Genomic DNA, 14,343 nt, shown 5'->3' with positions numbered 1-14,343 from the left:
ACAGGAGCGCCGTCTGTCCGGCTGGGCACAGGAGCGCCGTCTGTCCGGCTGGGCACAGGGAGTTTTTCTTCTTCTTTACACCGGGAGAATATTTAATATCTGGGCACAGTAAAAGAGTAAATGGAGGAGGGAATAGTTGCATCGGGTCTCTGCTCCCACTACATTGCCCTATGATAGCCTGGGCTATCTGCAAATGGACGGACTGGAGTCTATAAATGCAGTAGACACAGGCTCATTAGAATGGGGGGTAGGGTGAGGGACAAACATTCCATGCCCACTGGCCACACTATCCTCCCATTGAGTGCCTGAGCAGAGGAGTGTCTGCAGAAACCTGGTCTTGCAGCTCATGCTGATCTCCAGAGATCACAATCGAACCCCAAAGATTTACGAGATGAGTTTTATTTCCTCATTTCCACACCATCCCCAACCCCTGGATAATCTCTACGCCGGAAGCAGTCTCTCTCTTCTCACAGGTGCTGGACACCTTGGGTATGTTGTGTCTGTTGGCTCCCCTGTGAAGCGCCCAGAGAGGAAAATTACTCTTCATATTTCCTACTACCTTTGCAACCTGTAATAGAGATTCTGGCGAGCGAGGAGCCACTCACAGAGCTAGATCACCACAGGAAGACAACATCAAACTCACCGGCCAGCTCCTTTATGAAGTTGGTTTCCGGAACAGGTTCTGTTTTGTTTAGACAAATTTTAAAAATGGAAAGAATTGGTTAGAAGTGAGAATGCTGATATACTAATCTCATATTATTCGCAGTCAGAAATCCACAGATTTTGCTATTTTAATATGTACGAGGATATAGCTGCTTATAGAATGTAGAATGAGTCAACACCAATGCAGGCCATTCAGCCCGTCAAGCCTGTGCTGGCTCTTTTGTATGCCATCCACTTAGTCCCATTCCCCATAGTTTTGGAAATGTTACTTTTTCAAGTATATATCCAAATTCCTTTTGAAAGTTCCTGCTGAATCTGCTTTCACTGCCCTTCCAGGCAGCGCATTCCAGATCATTGGGCAATTCATTGCATAATAAAAATCATCTCTCCTCGTGTTCTTATGCCAATTATCTTAAATCTGTGTCCTATGGTTACCAGTCCTCCTGCCTGTGCAAACAGTTCCTCCTTAGTTACTCAATCGAAGCTCTTCACTAATCTGTGCTGCCCTATCTTCCTCATTATTAAAGAACTCCTGGTACGGTGACAGATCAAATCAGGTCCAAACCAGAGATGAGCTGTTTAAGGTTCAAGTGTGGTTTTATTCCTCACTCTCTCTCCTCTCCTGGGCTGACACGGAGCTAGAATTCCACGACAAACCACAGCCTTCCACCCACCCACCTCATCCCCAACCCCCAGTACCTCAGCAAGCAGCCACTCATCACACAGGCAGTGAACTTCAGCAGACCACTCGACTAAAGGGCATCCCACTTGAGCCCGATCCTGCCCTCATTTGCTGTCCACTCTCCAGCAGGATTACTAAATCATGATCAGGATCAGGAACCCTGGGGTTTATCGCTTCCCCTTCTCTATTCTGTGGATGTTGAGGGTCATTGCAACCCCACGATATCCAAGGGTCAGTGAACTCAGCCCAGGCCAGGGGCAGACCCAGAGCCTTCCTGAGCATCACATCTCACAGGAGCTGCTGTGTTAACACTTCTGATCCACCTTTAACTGGGCACCAGCTAGACAGTGAACCAGTAAACTCATTGAAACCATCCAATCAGATCAGCCTGAGCCAAACCACAACACATCTCTTCCGACGGCTTTTTTAAAATCTGAGACTGAGGTTTTCTGCTGCCAGATCAAGCAGTTGCAGTGTGGTGAAGCTGGCATGCTTTGGTGAGTGACGCTACACTAGCCTGTGATAGCACAGCTCACCATAAACCAGGGGCACTGGGTAGCCCTGGCACTCACATAGTGTGAAGTGAGCATTTTAACAGCTATGCTGCCAGACGCCATTTGCTTTAGTCACTTTTCTTCCATCCTGGTCTCAAGGCACAGACTCACACAGGTGGCCTCGATAGCCAGTGATGGCAGATTATTTGAGCACAGTGGGCATCACAGCCGAAGCTCCTCCAGTCCTCATCCACCAGCAAATAGTTCAAGGCTGAGTTCCTGTGTCCGGCCTATACTGTTACCACCACCCAATGGCCCAGTCTAGCAAGGTTACCTCACTGAACTGGCCCTCTGTTGCATACACACACACACGCATGCACGCACTCACACACACGGACATTCCAGCAAGGGCCAATGAGCACATGTCAGAAACACAGACTATAGTCCAGGGACACTGAAAACAATTACTCCGGCGCCAGGTGAGATCAGCTCAAGCAGCAGAGACAGGAAACAAGAAAGCCCCCATGGTTCAAGTGAAGACTTTGAAAAATAGAACCTCAGTGGCTCCCGGCGTACTATTTCTTTGAGGGGAAAAAGCTATGGCTTACCGATTAAGTTGATGTGTTCATTCTGTTCCTCAACTGGTTCTAAACAACACAAAGAACGATTAGAAATCAGCAGGGGATATTGTAACAGGAATTAATCTTTGAGCAGAAGGACCTCTGTATTCCTGATGTCGGCATCCTTTAAAACACAGGTCAAGTCATTTTTGACAACACTGGGTCAATATGTAACCCTGTACAATCCAAAACAACTGGCCTGTACTGCTACCTAGTGGTGACACAAAGGAACTGCACCATGTAAGCAAGGATGCAGGGGAGATCAAATAAAACAAAAAGCTTATCTCCCTTCCAGGTGTAGGTAAACGAGAAGCTGGAGAAGTACCAGTGCTTAGCATGTGACTCTTTCTCTGCACATTAACTACATTCTTCAGTGAACAGTGGGCTGACCATCCAGTGCTGATGTCAGAGAACGGAATATCCTTGAAGAAAATCAGCTCAGCATCACTGGCACATGCTGTGTACATGCTAATACTGAGAAGCCCATCGGAAGAGACTGGGCCTGTGTTCACTGTGTTCATTCTGTACAATAAGCACATGCTCTAAGGGAATCTATCTGGCTGATATCATCCCATCCATGCACACCAGGTAGGGAAGGACTGAACGGTTTATCCCAGGAAAAGCTGAGCACTCATTCAGGCACCATATCCAATAATAATCTGATGGATAATGTTGTCATGTTTGGAAGGAGTGTGATGAAATAAACCGTAGAAATTATAAAATTAAAAATTAAAAAACTGTGGCACTTGACTATACAATGAAATGGAAGAAGAGCGCCCCCCCCCACCCCCCGCAACCACATTGGAAATATACATATTTGTCTGCTGAAGCTGAAACTTGTTAACCTTGTTGGAATTAACTTTGGGGAGAACCCATTAAATTGAAAGGAGTCCATTAAATATTGATGACTCCTACCTACAGGAATGAACTAACAAAGAATTTTTGCAGACAACCAGCCTCTGTGGCCAAGGTCATCACAATGGGTGTGAAGAACACCACTTCATCAGAATGGACCACATTCAGGTTCCCATATCCTGGAACATTGTATGAATCACCCAGGGAAGAAAGCCTTTAGTCACCTGACTGAAACCCCAACCTGACAAGCTTCTACCTTAAAAGGTATTCCTCTGGAGAGAGATGGGCGACGCACAGGCCAAACAGCCAGAGAAGGTCTTTTCCAGCCAGAACAGTTGTGAGACAGTCCCAGCTCAGCAGGAGCCCTGCTGATAACATCTTCTAACTACTGCAGCAGAGAAATTGCAAGGTGACTTTGGAATTCCCTATCTGTGAAAGGGAACCAGGATTTTCCCCCATTGACTTTGGATTAAGGCTTAACCACAAGGAGCCTGCAATACTGCTTCATTTTCAAAACAAAGAACTTTCAGGCCTGCACCACTGAAAGATTTCCTTCCAAAAAGCTTCTAAAGGTTTTCTTAAAACAACGGACTTGTTTGCCACAATTGGACTCGAACTGTATGCTACCACTCTACTCTCTATCTTTTCTTGTGTGTGCGTGAATACGCGAGTGAGTGAGGTTGCGAACATTTTTCGGTTACTGTGTAAAATAAATAATTATCTTTCTTTTTTAACCTACAAGAGAACCTGTCATTTGTCTATTTATTTGACCCTTGAAACACACAGGGACTAAAACTATTTTTAAAACACTACCGGCGGTCAGTTGAGAGGTGAAAAGTAGAAGTCACCCACACTACTTCCCATCTGACCATAACATTATCAAGAAACGGTCATACACTGAGCTTTGTATAAAACACCTGGCACTGAAGCAAACAGTCACCAGAAGTGAAGGTTGTAGAATTCCTGACCTCATACCCCTCCTATAAATTAAACTCATTCTAAATAGTTCAAAGATGAAAGGTCACAGACCTGAAACGTTAACTCCATTTCTCTCCGCACAAATGCTGCCTGATCGGCTGAGTATTTCCAGCATTTTCTGATTTTACTTCAGATTTTCAGCATCTGCAGTATTTTGCTTTTGAGTTGAACTGCAACCTTCCGCAGATACAATGTTTCTATTGTTAAAAGCTTTGTGCAGCTGAAGAGTTGCACGAAAGAAGAGAAACAGAATTCAAACCAATAAGAGCTTCTAATAACTGGCTTGAATCTAGTTTTGAAATTCCAGTGAATGGATTTGCCGTTCAATTGGACGAGGTCAATGTTTGGTTGTCTTACTTTTTTGTTTGGTCAGTATTTATGGTCAGTTCTCAAAATGAGAACTCTTGGTGTCCCAATACTAATCTGACACCTGGTACAAGCAAAGACTGCTGGTTAACACAACTTGTCAGTACTGTGGAAACGTGAGTAGTCCATTTCCTTTGTTTCATTTTACACTGCCTCTTCTTGTTGTGAGGAAGAAGAGACCAGAGCTCAAGGCTGTCATCACCTCTGCAGATTCATGGAGCATCTCAGACCTTAGCCTGGGAGTAGATCATTTACCCCAACCCCCACCCCACCACCAAGATGCTGCCTGACACTGCAAAAGGTGAAACATAAATTTTAAACAAGCAGTAGGAGGCACTGAGTGTTGCAGCTGCAAAATTAAACATCAGAGAGTGAGAGCAGTTTGAAATTCTCTGCTTCCTTCAATTCCCAATTTGAACTATGCTGAATGGGAGACGCAGAGGGGAGACTGCATGGGGGAAGTGAATGATCTGCTGTGATCTACGACACTTCCCGCACTGGGTGATCTGCTCTGATCTACGACACCTCCCGCACTGGGTGATCTGCTCTGATCAACGACACTTCCCGCACTGGGTGATCTGCTCTGATCTACGACACATCCCGCACTGGGTGATCTGCTCTGATCTACGACACCTCCCGCACTGGGTGATCTGCTCTGATCTACGACACCTCCCGCACTGGGTGATCTGCTCTGATCTACGACACCTCACGCACTGGGTGATCTGCTCTGATCAACGACACCTCCCGCACTGGGTGATCTGCTCTGATCTACGACACCTCCCGCACTGGGTGATCTGCTCTGATCTACGACACCTCACGCACTGGGTGATCTGCTCTGATCATTGACACAGCTGCACTGGGTGATCTGCTCTGATCAATAACACAGCTGCACTGGGTGATCTGCTCTGATCTATGACTCTGCTGCACTGGGTGATCTGCTCTGATCAATGACTCTGCTGCACTGGGTGATCTGCTCTGATCAATGACACAGCTGCACTGGGTGATCTGCTCTGATCTATGACACAGCTGCACTGGGTGATCTGCTCTGATCAATGACACAGCTGCACTGGATGATCTGCTCTGATCTATGACACAGATGCATTGGGTGATCTTCTCTGACCAATGACACAGATGCGTTGGATGATCTGCTCTGATCCATGACATAGTTGCACTGGGTGATCTTCTCTGACCAATGACACAGCTGCACTGGGTGATCTGCTCTGACCAATGACACAGATGCAATGGGTGATCTGCTCTGATCAATGACACAGATGCAATGGGTGATCTGCTCTGATCTATGACACAGCTGCACTGGGTGATCTTCTCTGACCAATGACACAGATGCATTGGGTGATCTGCTCTGACCAATGACACAGATGCACTGGGTGATCTGCTCTGATCAATGACACAGCTGCATTGGGTGATCTGCTCTGATCTATGACACAGCTGCACTGGGTGATCTTCTCTGACCAATGACACAGATGCATTGGGTGATCTGCTCTGACCAATGACACAGATGCACTGGGTGATCTGCTCTGATCAATGACACAGCTGCACTGGGTGATCTGCTCTGATCAATGACTTTGCTGCACTTGGTGATCTGCTCTGATCAATGACACAGCTGCACTGGGTGATCTTCTCTGACCAATGACACAGCTGCACTGGGTGATCTGCTCTGATCAATGACTTTGCTGCACTGGGTGATCTGCTCTGACCAATGACACAGATGCACTGGGTGATCTGCTCTGATCAATGACACAGCTGCACTGGGTGATCTGCTCTGATCTATGACACAGCTGCACTGGGTGATCTGCTCTGATCTATGACATAGTGCACTGGGTAATCTTCTCTGACCAATGACACAGCTGCACTGGGTGATCTGCCCTGATCAATGACTCTGCTGCAATGGGTGATCTGCTCTGACCAATGACACAGCTGCACTGGGTGATCTGCTCTGACCAATGACACTGCTGCACTGGGTGATCTGCTCTGATCAATGACACTGCTGCACTGGGTGATCTGCTCTGACCAATGACACAGCTGCATTGGGTGATCTGCTCTGATCTATGACACAGCTGCACTGGGTGATCTTCACTGACCAATGACACAGCTGCATTGGGTGATCTTCACTGACCAATGACACAGCTGCACTGGGTGATCTGCTCTGACCAATGACACAGATGCATTGGGTGATCTGCTCTGACCAATGACACAGATGCATTGGGTGATCTGCTCTGATCTATGACACAGCTGCACTGGGTGATCTGCTCTGATCTATGACACAGCTGCACTGGGTGATCTGCTCTGACCAATGACACAGATGCATTGGGTGATCTGCTCTGATCTATGACACAGCTGCACTGGGTGATCTGCTCTGATCTATGACACAGCTGCACTGGGTGATCTGCTCTGACCAATGACACAGCTGCACTGGGTGATCTGCTCTGATCTATGACACAGCTGCACTGGGTGATCTTCTCTGACCAATGACACAGCTGCACTGGGTGATCTGCTCTGATCTATGACACAGCTGCACTGGGTGATCTGCTCTGACCAATGACACAGCTGCATTGGGTGATCTGCTCTGATCAATCACACAGCTGCACTGGGTGATCTTCTCTGACCAATGACACAGCTGCACTGGGTGATCTGCTCTGATCTATGACACAGCTGCACTGGGTGATCTGCTCTGATCAATGACACAGCTGCATTGGGTGATCTGCTCTGATCAATGACACAGCTGCACTGGGTGATCTGCTCTGATCAATGACACAGCTGCACTGGGTGATCTTCTCTGACCTATGACTCTGCTGCACTGGGTGATCTGCTCTGATCAATGACACAGCTGCACTGGGTGATCTGCTCTGATCAATGACACAGCTGCACTGGGTGATCTTCTCTGACCTATGACTCTGCTGCACTGGGTGATCTGCTCTGATCAATGACACAGCTGCACTGGGTGATCTGCTCTGATCTATGACACAGCTGCATTGGGTGATCTTCACTGACCAATGACACAGATGCATTGGGTGTTCTGCTCTGACCAATGACACAGCTGCATTGGGTGATCTGCTCTGATCTATGACACAGCTGCACTGGGTGATCTGCTCTGATCTATGACACTTCCCGCACTGGGTGATCTGCTCTGATCTATGACACAGGTGCACTGGGTGATCTGCTCTGATCAACGACACCTCCCGCACTGGGTTTTCTGCTCTGATCTACGACACCTCCCACACTGGGTGATCTGCTCTGATCTACGACACCTCCCGCACTGGGTGATCTGCTCTGATCATTGACACAGCTGCACTGGGTGATCTGCTCTGATCAATAACACAGCTGCACTGGGTGATCTGCTCTGATCTATGACTCTGCTGCACTGGGTGATCTGCTCTGATCAATGACACAGCTGCACTGGGTGATGTGCTCTGATCTATGACTCTGCTGCACTGGGTGATCTGCTCTGATCTATGACTCTGCTGCACTGGGTGATCTGCTCTGATCAGTGACACAGCTGCACTGGGTGATCTGCTCTGATCAGTGACACAGCTGCACTGGATGATCTGCTCTGATCTATGACACAGATGCATTGGGTGATCTTCTCTGACCAATGACACAGATGCGTTGGATGATCTGCTCTGACCAACGACACAGCTGCATTGGGTGATCTGCTCTGACCAATGACACAGCTGCACTGGGTGATCTGCTCTGACCAATGACACAGCTGCACTGGGTGATCTGCTCCGATCAATGACTTTGCTGCACTGGGTGATCTGCTCTGATCAATGACACAGATGCATTGGGTGATCTGCTCTGATCAATGACACAGCTGCACTGGGTGATCTTCTCTGACCAATGACACAGATGCATTGGGTGATCTGCTCTGACCAATGACACAGATGCATTGGGTGATCTGCTCTGATCTATGACACAGCTGCACAGGGTGATCTGCTCTGATCAATGACACAGCTGCACTGGGTGATCTGCTCTGATCTATGACATAGTGCACTGGGTAATCTTCTCTGACCAATGACACAGCTGCACTGGGTGATCTGCCCTGATCAATGACTCTGCTGCACTGGGTGATCTGCTCTGACCAATGACACAGCTGCACTGGGTGATCTGCTCTGACCAATGACACTGCTGCACTGGGTGATCTGCTCTGACCAATGACACAGCTGCACTGGGTGATCTGCTCTGACCAATGACACTGCTGCACTGGGTGATCTGCTCTGATCAATGACACAGCTGCACTGGGTGATCTGCTCTGATCAATGACACAGCTGCACTGGGTGATCTTCTCTGATCTATGACACTGCTGCACTGGGTGATCTGCTATGATCAATGACACAGCTGCACTGAGTGATCTGCTCTGACCAATGACACTGCTGCACTGGGTGATCTGCTCTGATCAATGACACAGCTGCACTGGGTGATCTGCTCTGATCAATGACACAGCTGCACTGGGTGATCTTCTCTGATCTATGACACTGCTGCACTGGGTGATCTGCTATGATCAATGACACAGCTGCACTGGGTGATCTGCTCTGATCAATGACACAGCTGCATTGGGTGATCTGCTCTGATCTATGACACTTCTGCACTGGGTGATCTGCTCTGATCTACGACAACCCCTGTACTGGGTGATCTGCTCTGATCTATGACGCTTCTGCACTGTACGTCTCCCTGAGCAGCATGACCAAAGTAAGGATGAGTGGATATTTGAGAGCTGTCCGCAGCACCGGTCTGAGTGGGATACAGAACTTTCGTTTGAAGAATAACATTATAAAATGTCAAACGTGATAGATCTGAAGGCTGGATTGCTGACCAATGATTGATAGGATTGCCTGTATTGGAACAAAAATATTCTGCCTTAATTTGGACAGTAATGTGAATCTGGGAAGGAAGCTCCTGATGAGAGTTACCTTGGAGGGCACTGTAGTCTTCACTATATCCTGAGGAGCTCGGGGCAGCACTTCCATCCACACTCTGTGACTCCTGCACAGAAGGAAAAATAAAAAGATCAGGAAATAAATAAACACCCGCAACTCCAATCAGAGCTGCTTTGAACTTTTTCCCTTTTTGCTTCTAAGCTACAAAAATGTTATCCTACACATCTTTCCTAATCACTTCAACCTCATGATGTTGGAATCAAGATTGATTACACAGTCTTATACTCTAACACATTCCTTACCAGGTCTTCATAGCTGCGCATCTCCCTCAGAGTTTCCTCCCTCCTACAATCCACAGACTTTTCAAACACCAGCTTAACATCACCTAATCACTTCTTAATTTATTTCATCTTCTAATCAGACCTCTTGTCAATGCCCTGCTCCATGGGTCTTGCCATCCCTTTGATGCCCTGCTCCATGTTCTTCCATCACCTCAGTCTCACAGTAAAGAATAAATGATCCTGGGCAAGCATCAAGCGGGAGTAACCAACCAAAGATGCAAAGCTCTCCTGGGTTCGAGGAAGACATGTCAGGTGATCTGCCCAATTCAGAGCTAGCTGCTTCATATTTCTTGCCAAAACCTGTGCAGGAGGTAAATTCCTGGATACCTCCATCTCTTTACTCTGTGGAAAAACTGGACTAAACCATTGTCCAAAAGTCAGTAAAATATTGGGCATTATTGTGATTAACGTCCCACTAGAAACATCAGCCCTTTCAGGTACTGACCAGACAACTACACAATTTCAAGATATTCTGCCTTCATTCATGCTTTTTCAATTTACTCTTACAGCTGGTAATATATTGTGAAAGGGCTCATTGGTGATAATCCTGTCCTGGCATTACTGCAACCTCTTCCTGGACCTTCCCAGTAACCCTTCCCAAAACACTTGTAAATCCACTGGAATACTGCCCTGGATTAACACCAGAGTTGCCTTATTACAATACAATTTCTTGTACCCAATGAAGGAGCAGAATATGTTGCAATCCAGCTGTTTTATTCACAGTAGGTATGGACTGCAATTAAAAAAGCGTTCCCAATATAAATTAAATAAGACACACTTGCATTAGTTTATCCATTGCACATAAACAAAATATCTGTTTTCTCGTACAGTTTTGTGTTACAAATAATGGGTACAAAATAAAGCGTATGCTCAGGGAGTTTAACATCATATTCAGTGGAATTGAGAAGTTTAAAGGGTGATTTAAATGAGGTTTTTCAGATTTGAAAGGAGTCGATAAGGTTGATGAAGAGAAACATTTTCCACTAGCGAGCGAGTCTAGGTCAAGGGGATTTAACCTTAAAATCTAAGTCAGACCAATTAGGAAACACTTCTTCACACAAAGGGTGGTGGAAGTGTGGAAATCTCGCCCACAAACAGCAGTAGATGCTAATGCAGTTCATAATTTTAAAACCAAGATTGACAGATTTTTGCTAGGCAAGGGCATAACAGGATATGGAGCTATGGCGGGTGAATGATACAGGTCAGACTTGATCTCACTGTGTGGCAGAACAGGCTCAAGGGCCTGAATGGTCTACTCTGTTACTAAATATCATGCAAAATATTTGTGCTACATCAATTTGAATTGTGAAAAGCATTCAGCAGCACAATTACAGACTCACTCAATCTCACACTGCTTTAATATACCACCAGGGTGAAGTACAGATTTTTAAGGGCCTATCGTGGGTAATAACACAGCAATTTGAAATGCTAAATTAAGAGTCGCACAAAAGTACATCATCCGTCATTAAAGTGTCATTTCTCCTCTAGCATATGCATTGAGTGACATCAACAGTAGGGGCACTAACTTTAACTTCAAAACATGGGAGGAAAAAAATAAGCCGGGTTTCCCAATCCTGACCCCTGCTGGATGCCTGTTGGGAATCAGGTCCTAGCTCAATGCCCTCTATGGTTAAATAGCACACCATCATACACTGTCTAGGTATACAAGTGAAAAACTGGCACTTCAGTGAGGTACTGAAAGGTGCCCATTGCCTGAGGAACAGTACCTCAAGCAGGGGAGGCATTACATTCAGGGGAGGAGAGAAGGAGAGGCTGTAAAAAGGAGGAGGGAAATAAACAAATTGAACAATGCAGACAGAATCAAGTCGACAAGAAACAATTCACTAGTTTGGCAGAAGCTGCATGAGGGACAAGGCCAGCATAGTGCTACGGTAAACTGTACCTGTTTTGTCAGGGTCTGGATTGCCAATCGAAGCTCCTGTTCATTTGACTGTACTTGTTCAAGCTCATAAACACACCCTGTGACAAAAAAGATAACTAAACACTGTAAATCTGCACATATTCTCAATCTATCCACTGTAACCATCTCACCAATTTCTCCAGATTAGACTGACTCTCAATCATTTCAGATCATTCCCATATGGTCCTGCAGACTGACTCTCACATATTCCCAGATCATTCCCACATGGTCCTGCAGACTGACTCTCACATATTCCCAGATCATTCCCACATGGTCCTGCAGACTGACTCTCACATATTCCCAGATCATTCCCACATGGTCCTGCAGACTTGTCTCTGTGTCCTTTAAAATTGCAGTTGGGATCCTAACTATTTCATAGAACCACAAATCGCGAGACCTGTCCCATGAAAACCAGCAGGGCCTCCAGCCTTTCAAAATGGCAGTAGCTGTAACATTGGTTTTGGTGGGGCAGTAAGTCTACCAAACCCATTTTGAGGCTGTGTTGGAGAGAGTCAGGAGCTGTGCAAAACACAAGGCCAGGAATATATATTTGTCACAAGAAACTACAACTACTGACTCATGAAATACTGAAGCTTGTGGGATAGGGTTGAAGGTTGTGGGTGGAGTCATGTTTCATAACATAGTGACTGTTAAAACATACTTGCAAAGGTTGGACGTTCATCAGGGTTCGCATGCCAACATCTTTTCATCAGATCAATAAGTACATCAGAAGATTCTGGTCTAAGTGCAGGAATCTCTTGAAGGTCTGGCCTGTCCCCCTTTTCTACACAGACTTTTAGATGCTGAGAATTTACAGCATCTGAGAAAGAGAAACCTCAGTGACCACAGAGTACAATTTAGGGACCAATAGCTAAACAATATTTCTGTCCCATTAAACAGGATAACACATTGCTTGATGCAATTAGAAATATGCGCAAACTCTTCTATGCCTGCTGTTCAACAAAAGGTTGGCCCTTCAATTTTAGGTTTTTAAAAATTGGCCATTTCTTGGATGAGTGAACTGTCAATCACAAAGCTGCAGCTTTTGATTACATTAGAGAGTAATATCCACTTCATATTACAGCACTGCCACCAACCCCCTGGCCTGACCAGCCTAATGTCAGTGGCAGTAATGTGAAGTAGGTAAGGAAATGCGACCGGCTATTCGAGAAGCAAGCAAGCACCTCAAGAGGTGGTTTGTCTGTCAACTGGAAATATAAATGGACGCTGTCCACAGTGCTGGCTACCATTTTATTTCGGGCAAGGCCAAGTTGCACAATCCGCCCACTGTGCAAGGCAGTAACGAGACCTTCACTCCCTTGGACCTGCACCTTTCTGCGGCCACTGGCAAGCGTTTGCAGCCATAAAATGAAAGTTATGCTTGTGATTCTTAAACCGACTGTTCCTCTAAGACTGCCCTTTGACATGGTCTTGGAAACCATTCAGTAATGGTGATCGCACTTATTGCATTGCATCAGAAGCCCTGACCACAACATGGGACCCATTCCAGTGTAACAGAGAGCGAGATCCCTTAATGATGGGTTACAGAATAGGTACAGTGGTTACCAGATAGGGTCTGTAGATTAGACTGGATAAGAAATATATATAATTGAAAAAAAGGATTAGACGAGCATGGAAAATGCAACTGGCTCATGACACTGCATGTGTGTAGTATAATAAAAATATAATAAAATAAAATTCATCACTTCAGGATTCTCTGTTGGTTTTTAATAAACCCAGGCACCTAGTTTAGTTACCCAAGATCAAGTCTGACAAATGATCCACATATATCGAAAATAACTCCTCCACACACCCTAAGCTATTGAAACACATACAAAGTTGTACTTACTTTTATAAGGTTTTTGGCAGGATAGTATCTCCCAGATGACAATTCCATAACTACAAGATTATAAATAGAAAATAGTCATAAATTTATGTTATAATTGATTTCAGGAATTACAGCTATACAGTATTACAGCTTTAAACTTGTGAGATAAAAACAGAAAATGCTAGAAACACTCAGCAAGTCTGGCATCAGTTCTGATGAAAGGGCACAGACCTGAAACGTTAACTCTGTTTCTCTCTCCACAGATGCTGCCAGACCTGCTGAGTATTTCCAGGAGTTTCTGTTTTTATTTCAGATTTCCAGCATCTGCAGTATCTTGTTTTAGTGTTAAACTTGTGAGGTCTGGTTAAAGGCTAAGCAATCAACCAGATGGACAATTGTCCATTTATTGAGGGATTTGATCTGGCAGGGCCTCCGAGTCTGCACTAACCACCAGTATCCAGATCGGGAAAGAGCAGATAGTAAACCCTGGAATCCCCCAAATGCACAGTACAGGCTCTAGACCATTAGCATAAACTCAGAAAATTAGCCCCTGCTTGTCCAAACTGCAGAACATGTGTCATACGTGGCATTAATGCCCTAGTGACTTGGTCCCTCCCACAATCCAGCCCCCTGCTCCATAGCTACTTCTAGTTGTGTTTCTTAGGCTACTGGCTTCATGGTTTGAATCTGTAAATGCTGGTAG

At 45.7% G+C, this 14,343-nt stretch overlaps 1 protein-coding gene across 1 annotated transcript in view; it reads right to left on the bottom strand.

Annotated features, from left to right (window-relative positions):
• LOC137379033 (receptor-interacting serine/threonine-protein kinase 2-like) overlaps positions 1 to 14,343 on the bottom strand; it is a 46,910-nt gene that overhangs the window by 11,431 nt on the left and 21,136 nt on the right. The window contains exons 4-9 of the mRNA XM_068049617.1: positions 13,662 to 13,711; positions 12,474 to 12,632; positions 11,795 to 11,871; positions 9,584 to 9,656; positions 2,448 to 2,486; positions 644 to 682 (exon numbers count right to left, since the gene is read on the bottom strand). Of these exons, the coding sequence (XP_067905718.1) occupies positions 644 to 682; positions 2,448 to 2,486; positions 9,584 to 9,656; positions 11,795 to 11,871; positions 12,474 to 12,632; positions 13,662 to 13,711 (437 nt within the window). The remainder of the gene's footprint in view (positions 1 to 643; positions 683 to 2,447; positions 2,487 to 9,583; positions 9,657 to 11,794; positions 11,872 to 12,473; positions 12,633 to 13,661; positions 13,712 to 14,343) is intronic.

This window comes from Heterodontus francisci, chromosome 17, assembly GCF_036365525.1.
Source record: "Heterodontus francisci isolate sHetFra1 chromosome 17, sHetFra1.hap1, whole genome shotgun sequence".
Lineage (NCBI taxonomy): Eukaryota > Metazoa > Chordata > Chondrichthyes > Heterodontiformes > Heterodontidae > Heterodontus > Heterodontus francisci.
Note: the sequence above shows the minus strand (reverse complement) of the source record. Positions and strands in the feature narration are given on the sequence as shown.